Source organism: Tachysurus vachellii, chromosome 7 (assembly GCF_030014155.1).
Source record: "Tachysurus vachellii isolate PV-2020 chromosome 7, HZAU_Pvac_v1, whole genome shotgun sequence".
Lineage (NCBI taxonomy): Eukaryota > Metazoa > Chordata > Actinopteri > Siluriformes > Bagridae > Tachysurus > Tachysurus vachellii.
In genome coordinates this window covers 7,622,684-7,649,585 of record NC_083466.1, presented here as the reverse complement: position 1 = coordinate 7,649,585, position 26,902 = coordinate 7,622,684, and the positions used below count along the sequence as shown (strand labels likewise).

Here is a 26,902-nt window from a genome sequence, read left to right as displayed (position 1 = left end):
TAGGAGTTTTAGAAAACTAGAGGAAGTACACAGAAATACAAACTATAAAATGCGGCCTTTTCATACAAGATTAGACTCCGAATTAATCCATCCTTAAGATAAGGTGCAGCACTTTTCTTATACGTGAGATAACCAGCCCTAATCAAAACAAACACATAGTCAGTCGGAAATAAAAAGGAACGACACGAGCTGAATGTCTTATAACCTTCTTGTGTCTTTTATCTCAAACTAATCCCTGCAGAATAAGACATTTTGAAATAATGCCCAAATGAGCTAATGAGAAGAGGTGTGTGTGTGTGTGTGTGTGTGTGTTTGTGTGTGTGTCTTGTCAGTATATGAACAATCAATACAATATTCGCTGATTCTGATCTGTATATTTGCTTCAAAACATCTAGAAATGCTTCAAGGTCACTTTAACCTCAAAAAACTCCTTCAGGTGCGACACCCTCAGGACTCACAGGTAAAGCTGATGTACTGAAATAACTGAATATTTTATCCGTGAAGATTTTTGGCTAAAAATAGACAAGAATTACAGATTCGGAATACAAGATTAACATCATGATACGTTTTGCATTTTTTTTTTGCCCTATTTTCCATTTACAGTCATTTTTCTAATTAACACGTGATCTTCACTCGTGTCTAAGATTTATTTTGTTATGAAATTCTGAACTGAAATCTTTAGTGTATTATTACCAGTTCCCAAGATTTAACTTTCATTGATTGCGGCTTTTTTTTTTTTCTATTTGTCTACGGTGAGGTCTCCAAGTCTCCAAAAAAAAAAGGGGGGAGTGACACAATATCTCTTGGGCGTTTGTTTTTAAATGCTAGCAGTAAATTCTGAAAGATTGTTTGAGACTGTTGAACTTTTATCACTGCAAAAGCAAGATCATTCTGTGCTGTCAGCATCTAACTTTACACAGGAACAATGAAAATTCATTAAAAATACACAAACCCATGGGACTCTGAGGAAACTCTTCTTTTAAGTATTAATTGTTTTTTATATCGCAAACCAGCAAAAAAAAAATATCAGAAATTTATGAAGACAAAAAATCATTTTAACAACATTATTATTATTACTATTGTTTTTTTGACTTACTTACTGTAAAGCCCAAACCTTAAGACCTAGACACTTGAAACTTTAGAGGATTCTAATACAATCTGTTTGCTGGTCTACAACAGTGTAAACTCTTGCTCCAGATGGCTAAAAGATGGCGCTACATTGATCAAAACAAAACAATTTACCAAAATGCCAATGAATTTTTGTCTTTGAATCTTTGTTACAGACGCAAGTTTCTTGTATTAGTGAAATCTTTGGCTTAAAACAAACGTCAATCCCTGATTCCATTTCCACACTTTCGTAATCTTCTCTTAGACTGTTTACTGGGAACCATATACTAGCTACTTGTCTCTATTGAGTAAAGACCAAAAGTTATTTAAAAGAGTTTTGAGAGATCTAGCTCTTTCGTGTATAATACATCAACAAATACGCTGATCGCAGCAAAATGACTGAGGTTATCTCTTTGTAATGTTTTGGTGTATTGGCAACAAACTTGAGGAACAACCTGAGGATACATGAGCAGTTTCAGAACAGCACCACCTACTGGTTACATGATCTGAAGAAAAAAAAAATGACGATTGTTACCTTTACTCTCAGCCATTTTGGGCATCAGCCATGTTAAAATGCTGTAATTTACAAGCACATTGGTGTAGCGCAGTGTGTCAGTCTTGTTCCAAGCTCCAATTTCAATGTTTACATGCTTCCTAAATAATAAATAATATTTTCTACGCTTGCAAAGTTCTTAAAGTGCTTCAACCACAGTAATTGCTGCACAAGTCTATATTCATTATTATTAGTAGTAGTAGAAGTAACACTATTTATATGGACTATTTAGGTATTTTCTCCTTTGATAAAACAGCTGAGGTGACTGATGAATTTTAGAGTTCTGCTTGACTCCTTCAGTCTGTGTTAGTCGTCATGCTCCAGTTTCTTACACCTTACAATCTGAAATATCACAATGTATTCTGACACATATTTTGAAGCGTTCATAAAACGAATATCTATTGGCGAAGTGAAGAATATGACAGCAATCTGATTTTTTTCGGCTGCTGAGAACAATGGAATGATAAAGCTCTAAAAAAGGACCACGCGAAGTGGGAGCGTGGGGAAAATTAGACCAATTGATGAACAATTTCCATTGACTATTACCTCCCAATAGACGGTTGTGCCCATTTGTATGGTGGGGTTTGTCTCACGCAGCACTTAATAGCCTTGCACTGAGCTTTTTCCAATTGTCTTGGGAATATGAATGCAGCTGCAATTACAATGAACCCTGAAAATTACAAAAGAGCGAGTTACCGCAGGGCTGAATATAATCCCATCCATTAACAAGGCGTGTAACTCTGCATCGCCCTGCTTGACACTTCCAGTTTAGTGTGTGTTCCTAAAGAAAGACAGGTCAAAGGTTACTAAGGCTTTTTTTTTTTTTTTGGAATAAGAGTGTGCACGGGTGGTTGTTGGCCTGTCGGTCTATCTGAAGCACGATAAACGAATGTGAAACGAATGTGGAAGCAGAACCGATGGCTCGAGTTCATCAGTGTCAGCGCGTATGAAGCTAATGGAGTGGGTGGTGCTCATTATTTCCATTAACTCCTTTGGTGAGGGCAAAAAAAACAAAAAAATCATGAGAGAATAGCTCAATAGATGTAATTAGTCTGGTGATTAGGATTAGCATATTTTTTGTTATAGCTGGTCAAAATCTTATTTTAATGCTCTGAAACATGCATGAGAGTCAGATGCAGTTACGGCAAAGCAGGAGAGTGAAAAATAGAGAGAAAGAACGTGAGTGTCAGCAGTGAATGGTTCTAAGTGGAGAAAAGCCCATTGCCAACTTTTAATGGATGCCCCACACGTTCGTCTTGCTTTCTTACCCACAGCTGTATCTAGGATTGATAAGGAGAGAGCCAACCTCTGACTGCTTGTAGCAGCCGCTGGAATTGTTTTGCAATTTGCTGCTCTACAGTGCATTCTTTTTCCCTGAGAACGATCCATCTCTGCAACAACATTCAACCCCAGACGCATTGATTAGCCCCCTTTTTTTTTATATTCATCAATAGCCATTTATATCCCGAAAGCACTTAGCTCAGCATAAACGTGCACGATCAAGCGTGTGAGTGAATGTAGGAAGAACAGATTTGTATTTATATGCACTGCAACGTTAAGGTTAACAGTTCACAACCGCTGTACAGCTTCATAGCAAAATAAAAAATATTGTCTTCTAGTCGTGTGCTGAAATTGTTTAGTCGCTAGCTAAAGAATAAAGCACACTGTGACACGCTAGAACAGCAAAATCACAGATGGAGTGGTGGGATGTGGCTATAGTGAATTAAGAGAATTATTGCCCAATAACACCATTCATGCCTCTTCTATCAAGTTACAAAGGCAACGTAGCTACAGTTTTCACCCACAAAGATGAGATCATCAAAGTAATTAAGGTAATCTCTCTCTCTCTCTCTCTCTCTCGCTCTCTTTTCTAAAAACTGTTTTTAGATACAATCTGAGAGAACAAAATCTAAAATAAAGAATAAAGAATAACAAAAATAACAAAAAAAAAACATGGAATACTGTCATTTGATCTAAACATCAAGGTTAAAACAAACCAAAAGATTAAAATAAAATAAAAAAAGGAAAAAATGACAAAGAATATGGTAGTTTGATTATCTGAACATTGAAAATAAAGCAATAGAAAATAGAAAAATGATTATGTGTGTGTGTGTGTGTGTGTGTGTGTGTCTTGCTCTGTCTCTACAACTCAAAATGTAATAATACCATGGCAGAGCCTCAACAGATAAAACATCATAGATAGATAGAAAGATAGACAGACAGACAGACAGACAGATAAATGGACAGACAGACACAGAAAAACAAACAGACAGACAGATGGATGGTCGGACAGACAGATAGACAGGTGTTTCAGGCCATTTTTGTTGCTAGTCTCTACATTCTACACAAGGAAGAAACCTTTAAGTCTATTGGCAGTGTTCACCTACTGCAAAGACAATTAAATAAGCAGCACCTCCTACACCTCCTCAGAACAGCAGAGAAGGAAACGCTACCTGCCAACGTTCACATGAAACGCCTGTGAAATGCAAAATTTTCATCACTGGCCTCAAGACATTTTAGATCAATATAAGAGAAAACAAAGAGTGGGAGTGAATATGATGTCTGCACAAAGAGGCAGGTTAAGTGAGGATGCCACCAGGCAGTGTGTGGGTTAATGCTGTGGTGTGTTGTAAAGTCAGAGCTCACCTCTGGGGATTGGGCTCATTGTGCTTGTCCCTCTCGTGCTTGATCATCCTGTAGCGGCCGATCTTCACATCCGGCCGAGACACCTTCATCCCGTTCAGTGTAATCCTTGCAGAGAAGGAGACGACGAAAGACAAAACACACACAGAGAGAGAGAGAGAGACAAATATTAGATACTTCCCAGGGAAAGCAATTCAGATCATTACATTTCAAAAGAAGATGAATACGACACATCCCTTGCTGCTCGAATTGGTTGTTGCTATGGGACATGCAATAACAGCTTCTCTTCTCCACATATACTGAGTACTGTGGATGGTATGATTATGTGCTCTGTTGTCAGAATTTGTTCATATCTCTCATACCTCATGTCCTTTTGCTTTTCTATTTATACCTGTGTGAATGCTTACATACAGATAGACTTACTGAGGATGGAAATTACATGTAGGAAAACCCTACAACTCACATAGGAATTCAGATGAATCGTAGTAGAAATACATGAACGTAATAAAAAGACAAGCACAGAAGGTGGCGAGTGACAAACTGTGGTTAAATCTTCTATGAGCTGTAGTTTAGGCACACTGTATACTGCCAGACACGACAAGACTAAAGGCTGTAAACTAAACTCAGAGCTCACACTTATCTGTAGTGTACTGTGTCACCCTTTCAAACACATCCAAGAAAAAGAGTCCCAAAGGATCATAAGGAGTTTTTGTTGGAATCCCCAGTTCACACAAACAGTATAATATCCACAGAAAAAAACCTCACGAACACACAAACCCATTCACATACACAAACTCACAAACACCTACACAAACATCACACAAATTTTACTCCCACTAATCCCACTAACAAACACACAAATGCAGCCATAAACACACACAAACAAGCATATGCACCCACAAACACACACACACACGCACTCACTCACAAACACACACAAGCACCCACAAAAACACACACACAAGCACAGACACCCACAAGCACACATATCCACACACACAAACATACATGCTCCCACAAACGCATGCACCCCTAAACACACACACACACACACATACACACATACATGCTCCCACTTGCACAGATGTATACACACGTACACACAAATGGTTAGCAGAATCAAACATGGAAAAAAATCATCAGAAGAAGCAGCCATGTGATCACGATCTCCACTTTTCGAGATGTTCAGCCACGATGGAACTCGATCCTGTTTGTGTAAATAAACAAAGCTCAGAATCAGTAGACACTGTTTATATGATGCTGTCTCAGCCGAGCTTGTGTCCAGGAATCACACTGCTTTTCTTAAAATGTTTATTTATACAGCGATCCCGAGGGTAAGTATGAGGATGTATATTGAAGGAAAGCTGTCTCACCCAACAAAACAACAACTCCTACTGTATATTATTCACAGAGATGGTTGGTAATCATTTCGAACTGCAGTGCACAATAATAATAACAATAATAGACTGTGTAGTAAAAGCTCAGCATAGAACATTTCAACCCATAAAAGGACTTTTCAGACAAATGCTGTTGAAACAGTTGATACTGAAAATTGTTCTAAATAGAAATATTTATTCTACTGGGTTTACAGAGTGAAGATAAAATCTTTTGCTTCTGCACTCGCACTCACATTAATGTCATTAATACCCCTCTCTATTGATCTGGCTCAGCAATGCAAAGGAGAAATCCTTCATTCTATACTCAACAAACTGATCAAAACATCTTATCTAGTTGATTGCATCTCCTGCAGGAGGAAGACAGCAAGCAAGCTCCTGTGATGCATGAGAAGTTTAAATCTTAGGTCTGTTAGTGTTACTAGCTGTTGCTACTTCTTCTAGATCTTGCCAAGTAAAGAGTGCAATCATTGACTCCCAACTTCCTGCCCTTAGACTCTTCAGCACAGTACAAAAGCCTTTATTTTGTCGCATATACATTACAGCACAAGAAATGCTTTTCTTCATATATCCCAACTTTGTAGGTTGGGGTCAGAGCACAGGGGCAGCTATGATACAGCACCCGTGGAGCAGTGAGGGTTAGGGGCCTTGCTCAAGGGCCCAACAGTGGCAGCTCGGCAGTGCTGGGGCTTAAACCCTGGTCCTCTGATCAACAGCCCAGAGTCTTAACCACTTGAGCCCCACAGTGTACAAAATCATTAAGGTTTCCTACCAATCTAGTCACAAACTTTTCAACCTCCTTCCATCCAGAAAGAGTTACAGGACCATCCACACCACAACCAGCAGGTTCAGAGCCATTTGTTTTTTAACCCCAACCATAAATTCTACACTACAGCTCTAGGACCCTGATGTCTCACTAACACTTCACTTCCTGTGATTACCTTGCAGTTTTGCTCCACACTGTACATTGTTATATCTTCTCTACATAATAATAATGTATATAATAAAAATATATATAAAAAAAATATCTATCTATCTATCTATCATGAAACAGAGGCTTAATTTTTTTTCCTAATGTTAGTTCTAGCTAAAGGGGATAACTAAAAGAAGTCGATGACACGAGATTGACTCTGAAGAACCCAGCGCAGATAAACAGTGGGGTTTACAAAACTCATCACGTTGTCAAGAAAAATAAATAACCTGTCTTTTGTGCTACTGCCACTCATCTGTGAAATACCAAAGTATTTATAATTAATTGCTAATCTATATTTTGAAGAAATAATAAGTTTTAAATGACTGAAGATTGTTCAGTTTGTAAAAATCTTTAAAGATTCTATTCAAAGATTGGAAAGAAAGAAAGAAAGAAAGAAAGAAAAAGAAAGAAAGAAAGAAAGAAAGAAAGAAAGAAAGAAAGAAAGAAAGAAAGAAAGAAAGAAAGAAAAGAAAAGAAAAGAAAAGAAAAGAAAAGAAAAGAAAAGAAAAGAAAACAAAAGAAAAGAAAAGAAAAGAAATCCTCAAAAGCTCAGAAAAAAAGTTAAACAGCCAGAATGACATTTTATTGGGCATTGGTGTTTAAAAGCTGGATTAAATAACATGAGGACAGGTTTTTTCATTCTCATGTCTCAGTCTCTTATTACTGTTATATAAGGATTCAATTCCAGAAGGACATGGTGTTACAGAACATTAATCAACTATGAGGTGGTGTGATGTGGCCTGGCAGAACTCGACTTAACCCTTTATACCAGTATACTCACAATATATAAACATACACACAGTGTATACACACACACACTTACTCATAGTATATAAACACACTCACTTACTCACCGTATATAAACACGCTTACACACTGTATATTAACATACACTCACACACTGTATATAAACACACAGTACTGTATATTAACACACACACAGAGTATACACACATACACTATATAAACACACATACCATATAAACACACAGTATATAGACACACACCTCACACACACAGTATATAAACACACACTCACACATACAATATATAAACACACACAAAGTATATTCACACACACACAGTATATTAACACACTCACACATTATATAAACACACACACAGACACATGCACAGAGTATACACACATACACTATATAAACACACACGGTATATTAACAAACACCTCACACACGCAGTATATAAACACACGCACACACAGTATATTAACACACACAGAATATTAACACACTCACTCACATTATATAAACACACACACAGAGCATACACATACACTATATAAACACACACAGTATATTAACACACACAGTATATTAACACACTCACTCACATTATATAAACACACACACAGTATACACATACACTATATAAACACACACACTCACATTATATAAACACACACACAGTATACACATACACTATATAAACACACACACCATATAAACACACACACCATATAAACACACACAGTATATAAACACACACACCATATAAACACACACAGTATATAAACACACACCTCACACACACACAGAGTATATAAACACACACAGTATATAAACACACACTCACACACAGTATATTAACACATACACACACAGTATATACAGTAAACACACAAACACACAGTATATAAACACACACAGAGTATATAAACAGACACACAGAGTATATAAACACACACTCACTCTCTCACACACAGTATATAAACACACACACAGTATATAAACACACACTCACACAGTATATAAACACACACACACACAGTATATAAACACACACTCACACAGTATATAAACACACACACAGACAGTATATAAACACACACACAGTATATAAACACACACAGTATATAAACACACAGTATATAAACACACACACAGACAGTATATAAACACACACAAGTATATAAACACACACACAGACAGTATATACTGTAAACACAAACAGTATATAAACACACACAGTATATAAACACACACAGACAGTATATAAACACACAGAGTATATAAACACAAACAGTATATAAACACACACACTATATAAACACACACAGACAGTATATAAACACACACATACAATTTAATTTAAGGTTAGGCTTTTTAGTTTTTTTTCCTCTCAGGGTAAAAGAGTTAAACTGTCAACAAAATGAATGAATTCATCACATCATGATGTATTTTTGTATAGTTATATTCGTTATCGTAACATTTTCACTTTTCGCAATAAGACAAAAAATGCAGATTGTCATATTACTTCTTGTGGGTTCTCGTGTGTTTGTCTCATTAACTTCAAGATAGAGGAAAAAATAGCAGGAGTCTGTAGAGGGAGCGATGTTTATAGGTGCTGTAGCATAAGCGTTGGCAACATTGGCGTCAGTGTGGGCAAACATATTTTAAACAGTTATCCGAGTTTAACAACTGACTTTTGTCTCTAGATCTAAGTGCATTTAGAGTAAACAGGTTTTTCACACTTCTCTCAGTAGAGAGAAATGCCTTCAGCTTATTATGTGTTAATCACACATAAGTATGTGATATTCTTGATAGCTTCTTGTGTTAAAAAAAAAAAAAGTGCGGGAGTATTTCCATAATAAAGAGAAAAAGAAGAAGGGAGAGAAAAAGTTCACCCAGCAATCATTAAATGTCGACATGAAGTCCACACCTGTGTTATATGGAGCTGCTGAAATAGCTGAAGATGCCATATTTAAGTAATGAGAAGACCATTTCCTTAAGAATAGTGAGACTTAGAATGAATACTGTTGACTGAATATCCATCCATCCATCCCTCTCTCTCTCTCTCTCTCTCTCTCTCTGATTGGATTAGTGGTGGATTTCTGTACGTCGTCTCTCTCAAACTGCTCTGCTGTTCATTTAATTGCATTAGACCCATGGAGACGGAGGGAATTGGAATCATTAGAACTGATTCATGTCTCCTCTGGCAGAGCTGAAATAAAAGCATAGAGAGCGATCTGAGAGAGAAAGAAAGAGGAACAGTGCATAGAGCATGACCGAGCGAGCGAGAGAGAGAGAGAGAGAGGGAGAGAGAGAGAGGGAGAGAGGGAGAGAGAGAGAGAGAGAGAGAGAGAGAGAGAGAGAGAGAGAGAGGGAACCTGACAGAGCAAGCTTGTGTGAGAGACAGAAAGAGAGGGAGGGTCAGATTAAATTGAGCAAAACTTGTGTTAGTGTGATTCTGACTGTGTAAATTTTGTGTGATGTTTGTGTGTGTGTGTCTCTGTGTGTCTGATATATCCCAGAGGATGTGTGATATACAAGTCTGGAATAGCACAGCTGTTACTAGTACCTTTATCTCTCTCAGCTGTAACTATAAACCTGGCAGAGTATACAAGAATCTGTATGTGTGTGTGTGTGTGTGTGTGTGTGTGTGTGTGTGTGTGTGTGTGTGTGTGTGTAAATCAGCAGTTTTGCTAACTAACCAGGAGACAAATATCTGATGGATGCAGCCACTTATTTTACACTGTAATCACTGTAATAACCATCACACACAGACACACTCACACACTCTCTCTCACACACACACACACATAATAAGCAAACACATAAATGTGAGGAATAATTGAATAGCTTTTTTTCCATGGACTTTATGGCACTTTTATGAGAATAACCGTAGAGTAATAATATACCTTGTGAAGAACAAGCATTTATCAAAACTTGCTGGCCTTTGAGACTGTACTGCAACGTTGCACATAGAAGACAAATACAACATTACAGGTTAATAAAATAGACTCAAAGATTTAAGCAATATTGCACAAGTAAGAGTGTAGTTAAGACTCAGTATCAGCGAGACTGAGCCTGCAGAGCCAGCTTAATGGCTCAGGATATTCAAGATAACTGCAGGACTACAAGTGGGATATTGCTTTAATATGACAGTTCTATAAAAAAATGAATATTGAGTCTAAGTGATATTTAGGACGCAGTATAGCCAAAGGTTCGGTCTAATTTTGCTCCGGTAGTGGAAACCGATTTCAAGGAAGCCACACACAAGCTCATTAATTCACACGTTCCTGTTAAAGGACTATTGAATGGAAAACTGTGAGCTTGAATCGCAGGATCACTAAGCTGCTACTGTTTGGCACTTGATCCTCAGCTTCTCAGCTGTATAAAGGAATTGTTCTGGATAAAGGCGTCTGCCAATCGCTGTAATTGTCCGATCTGCGTATTGGATTTTGGCCTAGGTTTTACACCAGACCGTCCCATTTGATCTGGGTGGGACTGGCACTAAGTGTGAACCCCTCAGTAGCTGCTTGGTTCTCTGGCCAGGAATCAAACCTCCTGTTTCCTGCTGCTCTTAAATGGAACTCTAATAAAATCATACAGTATAAAGAAACTGGTTTGGCATCAATGTTGTTTTATGTACATTTATATCTAACAATTAATCCCTGAGCACAAGTTAATCCAAATCACTTAACAGGACTAGATTGTTATTATTATTATAATACTTACAACAAACTTACCCGATAACGGAAGCAAGTGAACTCACATTAGAGATTTAATGTCACAACACAGGTTCTGCTAACTCATGACCAACAAAAACATGCCTGCCACGGACTCAAACTCCCATCAGCCATCAGAACTCATCCGCTCACAAATGCCAGACATTTAATTATGCACATCTGCTGCTTATTCAGTGTGTTGCTCACTCACACTTTATATCTGCAGTGCTTTCTTTGTGTAGTAAATGCTCCGTGTTGTTTGCCTTGACATGACCAAGCCTTCTGTATTTCTAGCCATTCTTCCGGTTTTCTGTTTTTGTTGTATTTCTGCTCTGCCCTGGACCCTGGACTGTTTGACTATGAACTGGGTTTTGCTTGTGTACTGTTTCGTATGTACTTCCCCCATTTTGTTTTCCATTCATTTTGTGTTTTTGATGCATTTCAAATGGATATCGCTACGTTTATTTGACTTTACCTTTTATTTTCCCCATGTCTTGTTGTTAAACTCTCCTATGAGTTCTAATATTATATTACAACGAGCCACATTTTACAAATATAACCACATTTCCACAGAGCCATCATAATAACACACTCTAGTGATTTTAATTTCAAAGTCCCCACTACATTGGAATCAATCAGAGAATCTTGTACTAAAGGGCCTGAGCTACTGTATTGTTCGACTCAAAAAAATACACTACTATGGTTAGTCAACACAGGCCAGACTTCTGGCAAAGCTAGTCACCATGGTATGCTCTGTCAATAAAGACAACCAAGAAGCATCGACTTTCTTGTTTACTCATCACCAAGTTTACCAAATTAAAGGTGCCCTTCCACACAAAACTGTTTTTACTTGTATTTTTTGATATGTGTTAGGTCCATATGTGTTTGTGTTGTGTCGTGAATTTGAAAATGAACTGCTACCTCCCCGGTCAGTTCTAGCCACTTAAAAGAAATAAGGGGAGAAATCAGGTCAGTTGGAAAAGCTGCTCAGTGTGACGTAGTAATGATTGAGCTCATTACTATTCATGAGCTCTCCCACTTGAGACCGCGCCCCCAGAATTCGTGTAGCTCAGTGAGTTTCCTATACAGCAAGGATGGCTGAACGTCAACGGGCTTGTGAAGAAGCCGTTCTGCCGCAATTCAAGGTGATTGTAAACAAATTTCCTCTAGCCTAGGCTACTTATTGCGCTGGGTGAATGAATATTCATGCTCTCATATCCTAGCGGTTAGCCAATCGGAGCCAAGCAGCATAGCTCATTTGAATATTCATGAGAACTGGCGCAAATCGAGCTGAGTCTTCCTGCAGGCTTTCTATACCACACTAGAATGGCTTGAAACAAGGTAACCAAGGCATTATTCCCACAAAAAATGCTACAGAGTCCATGGTAAACTTCAGACATTACCAAAAAAGTAATGAAATACGTGTGGCAGGGCACCTTTAACGTTTTACTGACTTTTAACGACAGGATTCTGTGAACCTGATGAACCCATGAGATCAACAGTTTCTGAAATACTGATCCCAAAACTTGTCAAAACTACGTGTAAGAGTTTATTAATTCGTCCACGTGGTGAAGAGAAACATGTCCTGGACAAGTGCTGTGCTTCACAAATGACAAATCAGTGAGTTAGTCGGTGTGTTAATATGTCTTTTGTAAGCAGTCCCTTTTAGTGGTTCAGAAAAAAAAACAGATCCTCTCAACAGTACATGAGGCAAAAATGACTTCCTAGACAGTTACTGCAATATTTTTCTAATATTGACAGTTTGTGTGGGGAAAAAACTTCACAGTGTCTCTACAACAAACCCACTCGACTTTGGGGAGCACAGCAGGATAATTCACCTCACTTTTTCCATCACACTGACAACCACAAATTTCTAGAGAGGTCTCCTGTCTCCTGCCACTGCATTTAAACTCACTTCTGCCAGGTGCCACTTTCACTACTCTCCTGTGAATAAAGAAAAGGAAAATGTCCCTCTAGGGCTTCTGTCCTCTTCCTCGAGACGCAGGTGCATCTAAAATGCTCATGGCTTCTTGCTGCACATGGCTATAGGGGATTAGTAACTTGCCAAGGGAAGAAATGTATTCTCTTATTTTCTTCCAACTCTGTGCTTCGATGTAAGTCAAAGGTGACAGTTCCTGGGCAGTTATCAGTCTACTGCATCACTGCAAATCTAATTTGGTGCATAGGGGCTAAAAAGGTGTAAAAAACTGCCTTCAAAGTTCAGATTCTCTCTCTATATATATATATATAAAAAGACACTCTTATTGCATTATGCAGGTGTGAGAAATAAATCAGCCCAAGGGCACTGCATGTGTGTTTGTGGAGGAGACTTTCGTTATTGTTAGATATATAAAAAAAAGTCATTAGCATATGTGTGTGCATGAGTATTCATGTGATATAAAGTGTACTCCATCCTCTATACAAAACTCAGATCTTTCTTCAAGCCTAAATCCTGATAGAGGAGAATAGATGGTGAAATTGGAAATGGAGCAGTCTTCAGCAGAGGCACAATCAGTTTTGTGGGTAGAAAACGCAATGCTGATTTTGTTATTGCTGCCAATGAATCAAACGTAGCTTGAGGAGCAAATACAGAACATTAGAAGTGTGAAAATTTGCCGTAAAGCAGGATACTGTCATGTAGAGAATATAATACGTAGATCTCCCAAATCACAGTTATTATATAACATCCTTTCATCCAACTCTCTCAGACCTCAGAGATTTGCCAGCAGGAGATCTTATAAACTTTGAGCTCAACACTTTGCTGAAGCCATGAATTAGGAAGAAATCACTGTAGAACAATATTTCTGTCGTTTTCTCTGACCTCATTTAATGGCTTTCTATAATTAAAAAAAAGAAAATGATCTAATATGTTAAGGCCTAAAGATTTCCCTCAAGACTCTCACATGAGATATATTTGTTGCTGAGTTTGAGGGCAGTTGGGTGATGCTGGAGTATTTTTTGACACTCAGTTGACCAGTAACAGTGCAGAAGACGCCTTGGGTGATGAGTTAAGTAGTGTGCGGCTGCAAGCCTTTCAGGAGCATAGACGCTGCTCAGAATGACAGACGATCCCGGTTTTTAGCCGTGAGCTGGCAAACACGGCTATTTTCTGAAAGGAAGCGGTGAAAAGGAACCGTGAACGTGAAGAGAATGGGAGAGAAGAGAGGGAATGTACAGTGAACAACCCGGAGTCTGAACTGCATTTCACTGTTGTAGAGATAAGAAGTGATATGTCTTCGGGTACATGGTCAATGGTCAGGAGAAATGAGAGTCAAGGATCATTATTGCATAAATTTTAATAAAAAAGCGAAAGGCTAGCATTCAGAACGACTCGGTGAAGCTTTAGCACAGGGACAACATCTATAAAACTGAAATAGAAATGAATCATAAATGAATCTAAATTTACTAGACCTCAGGAGCACAGTGCATACTCATGCATGATTAACGCTCCTATAAGAAAGACTTAAAACAGTTAGCCATTTTATCATCAGCTATAAAAATAGCTCTTGTGAACAAACACACTCAAGGGAAATCCTGATGCTGTAAGCCATTAAAGCTACTGCAGTAACTTTACACAACACATGACTAGAGAGAGAGAGGGGGAGAGAGAGAGAGAGAGAGAGAGAGAGAGAGAGAGAGAGAGATATGTCTAAGTGTTTGAATGTCTTTCTGTCTGTCTGGGTGTCTTGTGTCTAGGAGTTTTTGTCTGTCTGCCTGTTCTTCAATCTATCGATCTATCTTTTTTATATCTATCTGTGTGTGTGATGTGGCACACACAGTTCAGATTAAATAAAGACACAATACAGTTTGGTACGTTCTTTATTTTGTGTTTGTTTTACTTTTGAAGCAGGCACATGAAAGGTGCACATTCCATGGTGACAGCTAGTAACATCCAAAGTAAGGCGAAATCAATAAATGGTTGTGTATTAATGTGAATGTTTGTTTTACCGATTCAGGAAAGGCCTAATAGGGAGTGGCCCGCGAACAGGAAGCCAGTTTTATAGCATCCTGAAGGGGAGGGGTCACCTGATCAAGCATGCAAGGATTACAAATGTCTTGTATGTAGATATTTTGGTGATTTGTTAAAGGATAATGCCTTTGATTACAGGTAGATTGTATTTTAGTGTAACTTGTAAAGTGATCAGATCTGTGAAGTGTAAAATAATGTTGCTAACATATGGAGTGTTATGATTGGTCCGTTTGAATATGAAGGGAGGGGACCAGGTTGATAAAGACAAAGGAAATGTTGCAGAGGGGGAAGGGGTGTTTGTTGGAACAGTAGCCAACAATTTAGTTATTCCCTTTTGTGTTTTGTTGAGTGAGTTGTACTTTGAATAGTTTATTTATTTATTTATTTATTTACTTATTTGGTTTTGTTAAATTTTGATTTTCAATGGAGATTTTGCTTTGGCTTTTTTCACACCTGTTTGAAAATGGTGGCTCATGTAAATAAAAAGACACTTCCTTGGATTTTTTCCAGAGTTTTGCCATTTCTTTTTCTGCTAGTTAGCCCCTGCATCGACCATCTTACCACAGTGTGTCTCTCTGCACTTACAGAGTGCTCCATCTCGGTATGTGCTGCTGCCACTTGTCTCAGCTGCTTTAACTGAGGAGGAAGCAGCTCACCAATCACCAGGATGACCAGGGTGAAAGGCGAGAAGCATTTGTTATACAGAGACAAAGCCATTTGTTATACTGCTGTTTGTTACAATGAAACGTCTGAAAAAGGCATTTCATAGCGTGCATCCTCCTCCTCTCCTGTCTCCATGCTGTGGCCCGAGCCAGCATGCATTTAAAACAGAGAATGTCTGCAGCTTGTGCTACAAGAGAAACTACCCTCTGTAAAGTAGGCAGAATGAAAAGAGAGACACAGAGTGAGCGTGAGAGAGAGAGAGAGATGTCTATGTGCATGAATGTCTTTCTGTCTGTCTGGGTGTCTTGTGTCTAGGAGTTTTTGCCTGTCTGTAGATCAAAAATGAAAGATATTTATTGTGGAATAACAGTTACCTAAGTATTATGCTTGATAATTCTTTTATACAAGAATTTTTTTATTGCATGCTATGAGTAAAAAAAAAAAAAAAACAAGCCGTCATATTAGGTATTACCGCATTGATAACCATCAAATCTGACTCTGTAATCCTTACATTGTTTAATGTGTGCCAGTTGCAGCTTGTGTATGATAGACTTGACAGCATCAGTGAAGTGTGAGACCCGTAGGTTCAGGCATGAATCCTGACCACACATCCAGTACATATTGAGATGTCACCTGTTGTAGATGTCATCGTCCTCTCCTCCCCATCCCCAGTACTCATTGGGGAAGCCATTGATTTTGAGGAACTGCTTCTTGCTTAAGCCAGAGACCCCTCCAAAATATCCTGCATACGGTAACCTGAAAGAGGAAGAAAGCTTTAATCCACATGCTGGCATTTTGGGCAAAAGTACTATTTCTAAGCAGCTTTTACAAACAGTTATTAAAAAGAAAGACAAAAAAACTCATTCATGAGCTTGATTGGTGGCTCAAGTGATTAAAGCTCTGTTGTTGAACAGAAGGTCATGGTTCAAATCCCAGCACTGCTAAACCGCCACTGTTGGGCAACTGAGCAAAACCCCTTAACCCTGTCTGCTCCATAGCTGCCCCTGTGCTGGGACATGCAAAGACATGTAAAGATTCCACTATGCTCTGATGTATATGTGGCGATAATAAAGACTTCTTCTGGTCATGAAAAGGTCATGTTCATAATAACATCTGAATTATGTTAGCGCCGGGGTCTTAGCAACAACAAATCCTTTCCCAAGCTACTATGGCTTACATAGCTTTATTTAGAAAAACAAATATAGGGCGGTGAGGTGACAGAGGTGAAAGCATTTCCGCTTCACAGCATCGATAAGCAGCACCACCACCACCACACTGCTGAGGAGAACACACTTTTATCATTTAAAACCAAAATGATTTACATCTTGATCAAACGACTAGTCAAAAATCCTAGAATACCGGCTCATCCTTCGTTCAGTCCTCACGGGAACATGGAAAAACAAGTTAGCTAGTCATTCTGATCATTATGTTCTTGCATTCTTTCTAAGCTGCATTAAGCACCAAATTTCCACACTGAGTTGACACTAGATATAAGACAATAATCCTTTTAAGTCCCTCCCTGGATTTAAAACACAAGCAAGTATGACCCTGGCAGTCAACTGAGGCGTTTGAACTCGACACAGTTGTGAGCTGAGACACAGAATTCACCCTTGGTGGAATCCCGTGTCTGAAATGACATCTGATTCCCCTCCGGACCTTTTTTCATCCTGCTCTACACTTCCTACCTTCTTTTCTCTCTCCCAGATCTAACAGCATATCTGACATGGTCTCCTGAACGCTGAAGCACTATTACTAATGACTACTTCCACTGAGCTCCAAAGGACTTTTCAGTCATTAAGTTCAAGCACATGGGGAAAGTGATGAGGAGTGACTTCATACAGAACAGAGCTGCCAAGTCATCTGAAAGACCTCAGTGATGTGTAAGAGTCTTTCTTACATCTTTTTTGTTGTAAATCTGTGGAGACTTGAAATCAAAACTGAGTTGAGAATGAGTTCGGTACAAAATGTTGAGGAAGGAATATAGGTTAATTTTAACCCACTGAGTCCCAGAGGAAAGCGCTATCTGCCCTCTTCCACATACATGAACACACAGACAGCCACAACTAGACAGTGCTGCTCTGACTGACTGGAGAGAGAGAGTGTATGCTAGCAACTCACACCAATTTTTGCTCTCGTCTGTGGTAATAAACGGCGAAAATGAACTTACACTGATTTATGAGTAGCTCAAAACCTCCACTTGACTATATACAACAGCTGTAGGAAGGACTAGTTTTATATGTGAATTTAGCCACATATTTATAATCTCTAATGCCAGAGAATACAAAATGCCTGTGAATAACTTCCTTTCTATAGATGCTTTATATCTCATTCATTTATCTTATATTCATTTTTTTATTTTTAGATTATTTTACATGGCTTACCATGCCCTTGAATAGAATATACTATAAGTAATGTTACACAAGCAGGGCAAGTATTAGTTTTCTCTTCTGTAACTGCTTATGCAAATTAGGGCTAGTTCTCTTTTTGGGATCTTAACAAAACAGGGTGCGAATGATTTATGTGATGGACAGCATGATTCAGAAAGGTCTTACATTGTTATAAAGGCATGGTGGGGAAAAAAGGCATAGAGAGAATCTTAAGGCTTAATGATGAAAACATGAAGTGAGAATCTCCTGAAGAGACCTACTGCAGACAGGCATGGGTAGATGCCTAGGGTTCGCCTGGAGCTACAACACACCATAGGTGTGTGTGTGTGTGTGTGTGTTGTGTGTGTCAGAATAATAAAGAAAATGACATATCCATCCAAAAAACTGCCAACAGCAAGGACAAAAGTACAAAACTACACACACACACACACACACACACACACACACACACACACGCACACCATACACAAAGGCAACAAGCTGAAATTAATGAGTCCATCTGCTACAGTGGGCAAAAACATTGCAGTCAGGGCTCTGGAGTCACACTTCAGCTTCTGCGCTTGGGCTCTTGAAACAGATGCCTGACATGTGTCAGGTGAGTCACATAAAACGTTAAAGGGTCATCTTTCTCAGCAAACACTGGAGCCAAACATGGCCCAGAGCAGCTACAGGCTTTAATGAAATGCAGACTGGAAAAACTCACACTGTTTGTGTTGGTGCAGGTGAACAGCCATGGACTGATGTTCTCCTCGGAAGTTTGCTTCAAATAAAAAAGCAGGTCACTCGAGTCCTGCCTCTCAAAGCAGTGCTATTTTATGCTTTATTTTTTTTTGTTAACTGTTCGAGTAAATTTGGTTTTGACTCGGTATGTAACTAGGGTTGCAAAATTCCGGGAATATATTCCCGGGAATTAACGGGAATATATTCCCGGGAATTAACGGGAATATATGGGAATTAACGGGAATATATGGGAATTAACGGGAATATATGAGAATTAACAGGAATATATGGGAATTAACGGGAATATATGAGAATTAACAGGAATATATGGGAATTAACAGGAATATATGGGAATAAACTGGGAATTTTTTAAAAATGCAGAGTTGCCTATAACAAGGAACTTAAATGTAGTTAAAAAAATCTAGCAGCATGATTTTGTTTAAAACAACAAGATTTAATGCAGTTTAAGTTGAATTTGTACCCTGCATTCCTCGGTCACTTGCACACAGCACACTGCTTACTGGAGGGCCACTGAGGCCAAACCCCCTGCATGTACGTGCATTCTTCCATAACATGCACAGTAACACTTTATTTTAGGGTCATTTAACTAGCTGCTTATTAGCATGAATATTAATAGAATATTGGCTATTTATTAGTACTTATTAAGCATGCATTAATGCCTTATTCTGCTTTACATTGTTCTTTACATCACCTCCATTTTCTAGGCCTTGACTACACAGAAGCAGAGACCTAATAAGCTTGAGAAAAATGCTTCATTTTACATTTTGATTGGGACTAATGTTTATTATGATTTTGTGTTACTCAGTGAAAGAATCAGTTAAAGTTCTACTTATCAGTCAAGACGTCATTTTTAAAATTTGTATTACCTTGCATGCATGTCTGCTTATGACCAAACAAAATGTTTATTTATGTTTGTATATGATATAGTTTATATACATTACCCTATATTTCTAAATAATTCCCATAAATTCCCGTAAATGCCTGTAAATTTCCATAAATTCCCGTAAAGTTTCCAATTTTGAATATTCCCAAAATTCCCCAGATTAAGTTCCGGATTAAGCAGAAATTTACCGGAAACTCTCCGCCCCTTTGCAACCCTATATGTAACTGTAGAGCTGGATTATGTGTGCTTAAACATTGTGAACACAAAACTCTGCAATGCAGAAGCCTTAAACTGCTAAAAATTGACAAGCCTGTAACAAACAGCAGGAATCTGAGCCTGGAATCTGTTCAGACATAGTGGATGAACGTTAGCCAGCCTTTATCTGCTGCTGAGTGAATTAATCTAAAGAGAGAGAAAATACCACTGAATTCCAGTTGTATAGTGAATAATGAGTGTATGATTTTCAGCCAAAAATCGCATATCATAAAAGAACAGTTTGCTGATTTAGTGCCATTGTAACCAAAGATGTAAAATGACAAAGTCCTGGTATTGTCATAATTTTTCATTAAAATCTCAGAGTATGACCTCTGCTACGGCACGTGTAGAAAATTCTTCAATAGAAGAACGCATCAGGATTTCATAAGACAGCTACAAAGGCAATGGCAGAACATATACAAAAGATATTTATTACCATAATAATCCTTTTAAGAACTATTTTGGATCATAAGCTTAATGTAGCATTTATTATGTGAACATATTACCATATGACATGTCATAGGATTCAAGATTTGTTAGAATCACCTCATAATAACCTCAAAAACTACATTTGTATTAAGTTAAAACAGTTTAAATCAGCTCTGTTAAAGAGTCTTGTAAAAGACCGGCCTCTGTGACTAAAGGAAAATGGCCCAGCTTTAAGTATTCATCAACCCTTAAAATGCAAACTTTAGAAACCCTTCCTGAGTGCTTTATTATCCCCAGCTATTAAGGCTTTCACAAGTTATTGAATTTTATCCATTCCCTCAGAACAATAAATGAATGTTTATGTCTGTGAAGGTCATGTCTATACTGATGCAAACCGCTAAGGTTTAGATATTGAATAAAAAACTTAACTCTCCAGCTGTGGTCAGTGTGTTGTGGCTATTTTAGGCTGAACATCTATTTGTTAAAAAATAAATAAACAAAATAAATGAGCAAAATAATAATAATAATAATAATAATAATTATTATTATTATTATTATTGTTATTATTATTAGTCACATTTCAGTTTTTTTTTTTAAATACCCCCCCACCCCGAATGCCTCTCCCCAAGACTACTGCGTACCATTGACGAGCTACAGATTAACAGTTGCTGTCTGTTATACTTAAGTAAAAGATTAAAGGTGGCGATGTACAGATTTAAATAACATGCTATGCATTTGAATTGCATACCTCATACGCCTTTGGTCGCATCGTGGGTATGTATTGGCTGCCATTATCATGCGAGAGCTAACCCTAAGTTACTATGGCATAAGTTGTTAGCCTAATGCTAATATGTCGCTAGCTTATTCAAAGTTCATATCTGGCTGCATGTATGTGAAGAAGAGAATAGTCGATCTCATACTATAAACTTATAAGTAAAATGCACAGTGAGTACAACTTGTAACACTTTGAACAGTGTTTGAACAGTGAACAGATTTAATTCAAGTAAAAGTTTGTTTGATTATTTGGACTTTTATTCTGTAACCGGTGGACTTGTTAAAGACAGCATAAATACTTTAGATTAATTACAATAATAGACTAATACCAATTGCACTAATATACTGAAAATATAAAAGCAATATACATGTTATTGAATATTTAATTAAAAAAAAAAAGCTTTACAATAACTATTATGTATCCTAAATATTGGCACCCCTAAAAATTCTAACCAAATACTGTACCAAAAAAAGTAATTGCTATTTACTACTGGCTATTGGATCGCTGTCTGGAACCTGGGTTCTACTGTCTGATGCCAGTTTTATTATCATCAAATGTTTAAGAGTCCTATCTATTTTAATCATACAGCAGTTACAAGATTTAGGTATTATAATCATGTGCTGAAGAAGGAAAAGCACATAATTTCATTGCCACCCCGAACAGTGGAATGTCTCCCTACACTAGTACAACCAGCTACTTGCAGGCTAGAATCTATTTTTCTTTAATGCCCCAAGGATCAACATCATAAAGGTGAATCAAAAGAAATAATCGTGTTGTTATACACAATGTTCCTGCTCTGATATGTTGTTACCTAAATCCAAACTTGTCCATGGCGATAGCAAAGTGGCGCGGCTGGTCGTAGCAGTGGTACAAGTTACGGTCATCCATAGGGATCAAATCCACATCACTGAAGATGAAGCAGTCGTACTCGCCGTCCTTTAGAGCCTCTGTATAACCGACGTTTAGCAGCTTGGCCCGGTTGAAGGTGTCCTCGCCAAGCTGGAACACAACATAAAATCAGAGATTGCTTAAAAAAAATGAAATAAAAATCAGACTGAAAAGAGCTCATGGTAAAGGCTTGGAGTTGTACTCTATCTGATGGCTCATGTATTTGGACTAAGCTTGGACCTCACTGCTGTAAATAAAGCAATCACAGGACTCTCTGTACAAAAGTATCAACTAAAACAAACTCAATTTTGCCTTGCATGTTGTCTGTACCTTTTATGCTTCAGCTTCATAATCATTTCTTGTACATTATTTCCGAGCTCAGGATTCCAGCTGAGAACAGACTGCTGCATTCACTTTTTTTTTGTGATATGACAGAACAAGATTTAACCACTCCAACAGACTCGTGCCACATTTAAGTGATGAATAAAACATGAAGGAATATGCTATTTGAGGTAATAATCTACACTCGGGTTGTGTGATAGGACCAGATGTGAACAGCAGCAGCATTATGGTGCACCACAAATAACTTACTGTCTCGTAGCAGCTCATCTAAAGGTGTTTTGTTCTTCATATATCACAGCAATTTGCCAATGATTATGTAAGTTATGTAAGATAGCAAAATGTAAGTTATTGTTGAACGTTATTGTATTTTGTAACTGTTTTTAGTTAGATTTAATGTAGTGGAGCACCTTGGGACTTCCGTTCTTCTGTTAACGGAAAAGAATCTTGTCATGTCACAAAGAACACAGCAAGAGTACAATTTCTGGCGGTTACAGATTGTCGACACCGGAGACTCCTTCCATAACTGTTAGATAAGTTTCCCTGACAGAAGAAATGAATCAACACACCATTTAAAAAAAAAATTATATTTTGATAACTAACTCCTCGCCCCGTTCGCAGTTTATTGACGGTTTATTGTAAAATAACGTCTTCATATTGTCTCTGCATATTTAACTGATCAATGCATGATTTGTGAAAAGCCATTATACAAGCTATCAGATGCTAACATCTGTTCATAGTGAAGGCATGCACAAAACATTTTTTTTGAACATTATGGAATAATGTGATAATTCTATTTAAATAATGTGTATTTTATGTTCCATGCTGGGGGGCACAGTGGCTTAGTGGTTAGCACGTTCGCCTCACACCTCCAGGGTTGGGGGTTCGATTCCCGCCTCCGCCTTGTGTGTGTGGAGTTTGCATGTTCTCCCCGTGCCTCGGGGGTTTCCTCCAGGTACTCCGGTTTCCTCCCCCGGTCCAAAGACATGCATGATAGGTTGATTGGCATTTCTGGAAAATTGTCCATAGTGTGTGATTGTGTGAGTGAATGAGAGTGTGTGTGTGTGCCCTGCGATGGGTTGGCACTCCGTCCAGGGTGTATCCTGCCTTGATGCCCGATGACGCCTGAGATAGGCACAGGCTCCCCGTGACCCGAGGTAGTTCGGTTAAGCGGTAGAAAATGAATGAATGAATGTTCCATGCTTGTCATGGTATTAATCTTATGCACAGCATTTTGATGTCACATTCACACTCAGGAAAATAGTTTACTGCTTACAAAATTCTGTATTAGCTTCCTTTTTATTTTAAGTCCATTTTTTTCCGATAGACTGTTGTGAAAGTGAGCCACGATGTGATATCATTCAGGCTATCATTATGCACCTGAATCTTTAACAATATGAAGCGATATGAGCATTTCCATCTTTCATTGAGCATTCCAGCATCTCACAAAGCTTAATTGACATCAGTGCACTTCTATGTTAGGTCAATCTGACTGAGACTGACTAGCCGTGTTTTAAAGACAAAGCCTATTTACAACAAACGCTGTTGAACTCTTGCTCTACTAATCCTAGTATTAGACAAATCCAATCTAATCTCCAAGCTGATATTTTAAAGCAACCCTAACACATTGCTCACATTATAGAAAATCAACTGCTAGTATTTTAGGTTGCAGAATAATTTTTTAGCAAAATATTACACAGTTCAGGTCCATATGCATGCAATATGTAGCGTGAGTAAATCTAAGCAATTAAATCAGTAAGTGATCTCTGGGGTTAAAAAGTAATTAAGTGTGACTTTTTTTGGGTGGATGCCAGACAGTAGTAGGTGGTGATGACAAATTTATTCTACCGTCAACAAATCCTGTCACCACACTTTGGATATTTACATTTGATTTGTGTCAATATAAAGTGCGATGAAACAAACAAAATGTAAATATCCAAACAAAGTGCGATGAAACAAACAAAATGTAAATATCCAAACAAAGTGCGATGAAACAAACAAAATGTAAATATCCAAACAAAGTGTGATGAAACATTGTGATTAAACAAACCAATGTGAGAGCAAAATGTAAGAAAGCAAACAAACTGTGATTAAAATAAATGGGATTAAACGGCAAACATTTAAGTCTACAGGAAATGAACATCGCTCTGTGATATTCGACATCAAATAAGATTTTTCTTCATAACTATGCTATACTGATGTTCATAAAAGGTATATTTAATACACAACACCACATATATATGTTAGCAATTCACAAACAAGTATTTGAAACTAGCAAATATTCATGCTAGTTCATGGGGGTATCCGAAGTACACCCCAAGCTACTGTACACCTCTAATGCAGGTCTGATTATAGAGCAGCTCTCCAATCTTTCCGAAATCTTTAACATCAATACGCTCTTTTCAGAAGGCTGATCCAAACATCTTACATCTAAACACTAACAAGAAAATGTGCTCTGAATATTATGAGAAATGCCCTTGGCAACAATATCATGCAGATGTCTTTTAAGGCCTTGTTTTAATCCATAGTATCTCAGAGGCACAGAGACCAGAACGTAACACTTCAATGTGCACCTTTATCACAGAGAGAGAGAGAGAGAGAGAGAGAGAGAGAGAGAGAGAGAGAGAGAGAGAGAGAGAGAGAGAGAGAATTAAACAGAGGAAGAGAGAAAAACAGCAGATAAGAGTAAAAGGGAAATTGCCATTTTCTACAGCAACTATGCTCATTAACCATTATAGGACTCATTTTAGCACTGAAATAAGATGCGAGGTACAAAGTCAGCTCAGGCAAATGAAGCAGTACATCTTCCATAATCACGCAGCACGTTTCAAACTCCTAATTTATGACACAGCCACTACAATCATTTCACAGCACTCTCTTGCATTCTGGGTGAAGTAACAACATTGAGAATTCAGTGACTTACAGTACGTTTCATTTCAGGACCATAAAGCAGCAAAACCAACCCAATAAAGCCAGGCTTCTTTTCGAGCCTCTGCTCTAAACAGGACAATGGCTCGTCTGGGAAGCATTAAAAGCTGATGTTCTCAATGAACCAAATTGCCAAATGGATTGAAAAAAAAAACCTGCCTGTGATCTCCATGCATTAATTAGATCCAATGTGGCCCCCAAATCTGCATCTTTGCTTTGTGTTAGGGGGAAAAGGGGAAAAAGTCTATTGCGTACCTGCCACTTACTTCATTTTTCTTCTACTGTCAAGCTAATTGCAGCCAACTGGCTGATCTCACAGTGGGTAAATAAAACTTCTTCAAACTTTACGACAGGGAGAAATGATGGCAGAAGACCAGACGCAACCCAATGAATCAGAAATGGCAGAGCCTCTAGACTTCAGAGCTGAGAAGCAGCCTTCAAATTTGCCTCATCGCAGCAATGTCACTCCTTCAATTCCTGGCATTTGAGAGGCAATTAACCCCATTAGGATTTAGCTGGTGATCAGAGATGGCTGCTTGAGACAGACTTCCCCTTTCTGGCTCTGTCACATAGAGTCAGTCAGGGGAGTCTGTCCTACCTGCACCCGTTGCTATGGAGACTGATTAGGTCAGCCCTCAGACTGAGTGATTACACACATCTCGAGTGTGTGGTGTGTGTGTGTGTGCGCGCATGTGTGTGTGTGTATCTGTTTTATCACTTCCCAGCAGGCTGACCTTATCACCCAGCAGAGCTATTGATGCCAGGCCTGAAGATGGGGCCAAGACAAACAAAGTCAGCTTAAAAATCAGCATGTGTAGATTAAAAAAATATATACAGGGAGTAAAAGACAGCACAGAGGTGATTAAGCTTTAAAAAGCTTCAGAAAAAAGATGAGCAAACCGAGGAAGCAACAAATCATACAGTTGAGGATGATGTATTACAGGACTTAAATGAGGACACCGTATGTGGCACAGCCGTGATAAAACCTGAAGAACACTACGGCTGTGTGGGAGGCTTTACCTGGTTTGTCTTGTTAATGAGCCCCACTACAGTATTGCATGCGGAGTAGTGTCCTAGTTTCCCTACTCGTTACTGTATTAAAGTTCAATCACCGTAACAAAAAAAATACTCAGAGGAAATAAGAGTGCTCAGTTAATGAAAGCCCAGCGCAAGTACATTTAAATGCATGCTCACTATGGCAAAGGACGGGTTTACACACTGGTTCAGAACGGTCATAACAGCTAGTCAAATGCTACTGGTAAAGCTGGTCTCTTTGGGTAACACAGTCTTAACTATTACAAAATAGCTGATTTATTCTGACCAGCACAAGCTGCTTTTTTCAGCAGGTCAGCTATCAAGTCGCTGCATGCGGCGCTATTATTGGAAGCTATTGTTTACGTTTCTTTTGATTCTGAAGAGAACGCAGGAGAGAACCGTCTTATCAGCTTCTTCCTTATGGTCACTTGGATATTAAAAAGCAGCACATTTTTTTTGGTTCATTCATGG

The 26,902-nt window shown here is 38.3% G+C and overlaps 1 protein-coding gene across 1 annotated transcript in view; it reads right to left on the bottom strand.

Annotated features, from left to right (window-relative positions):
• The window catches only part of b4galt2 (UDP-Gal:betaGlcNAc beta 1,4- galactosyltransferase, polypeptide 2), a 117,537-nt gene that overhangs the window by 6,004 nt on the left and 84,631 nt on the right, over window positions 1–26,902 (bottom strand). Inside the window, exons 4-6 of the mRNA XM_060873975.1 lie at window positions 22,053–22,240; window positions 16,405–16,527; window positions 4,307–4,411 (exon numbers count right to left, since the gene is read on the bottom strand). Coding sequence (XP_060729958.1) covers window positions 4,307–4,411; window positions 16,405–16,527; window positions 22,053–22,240 — 416 coding nt within the window. The remainder of the gene's footprint in view (window positions 1–4,306; window positions 4,412–16,404; window positions 16,528–22,052; window positions 22,241–26,902) is intronic.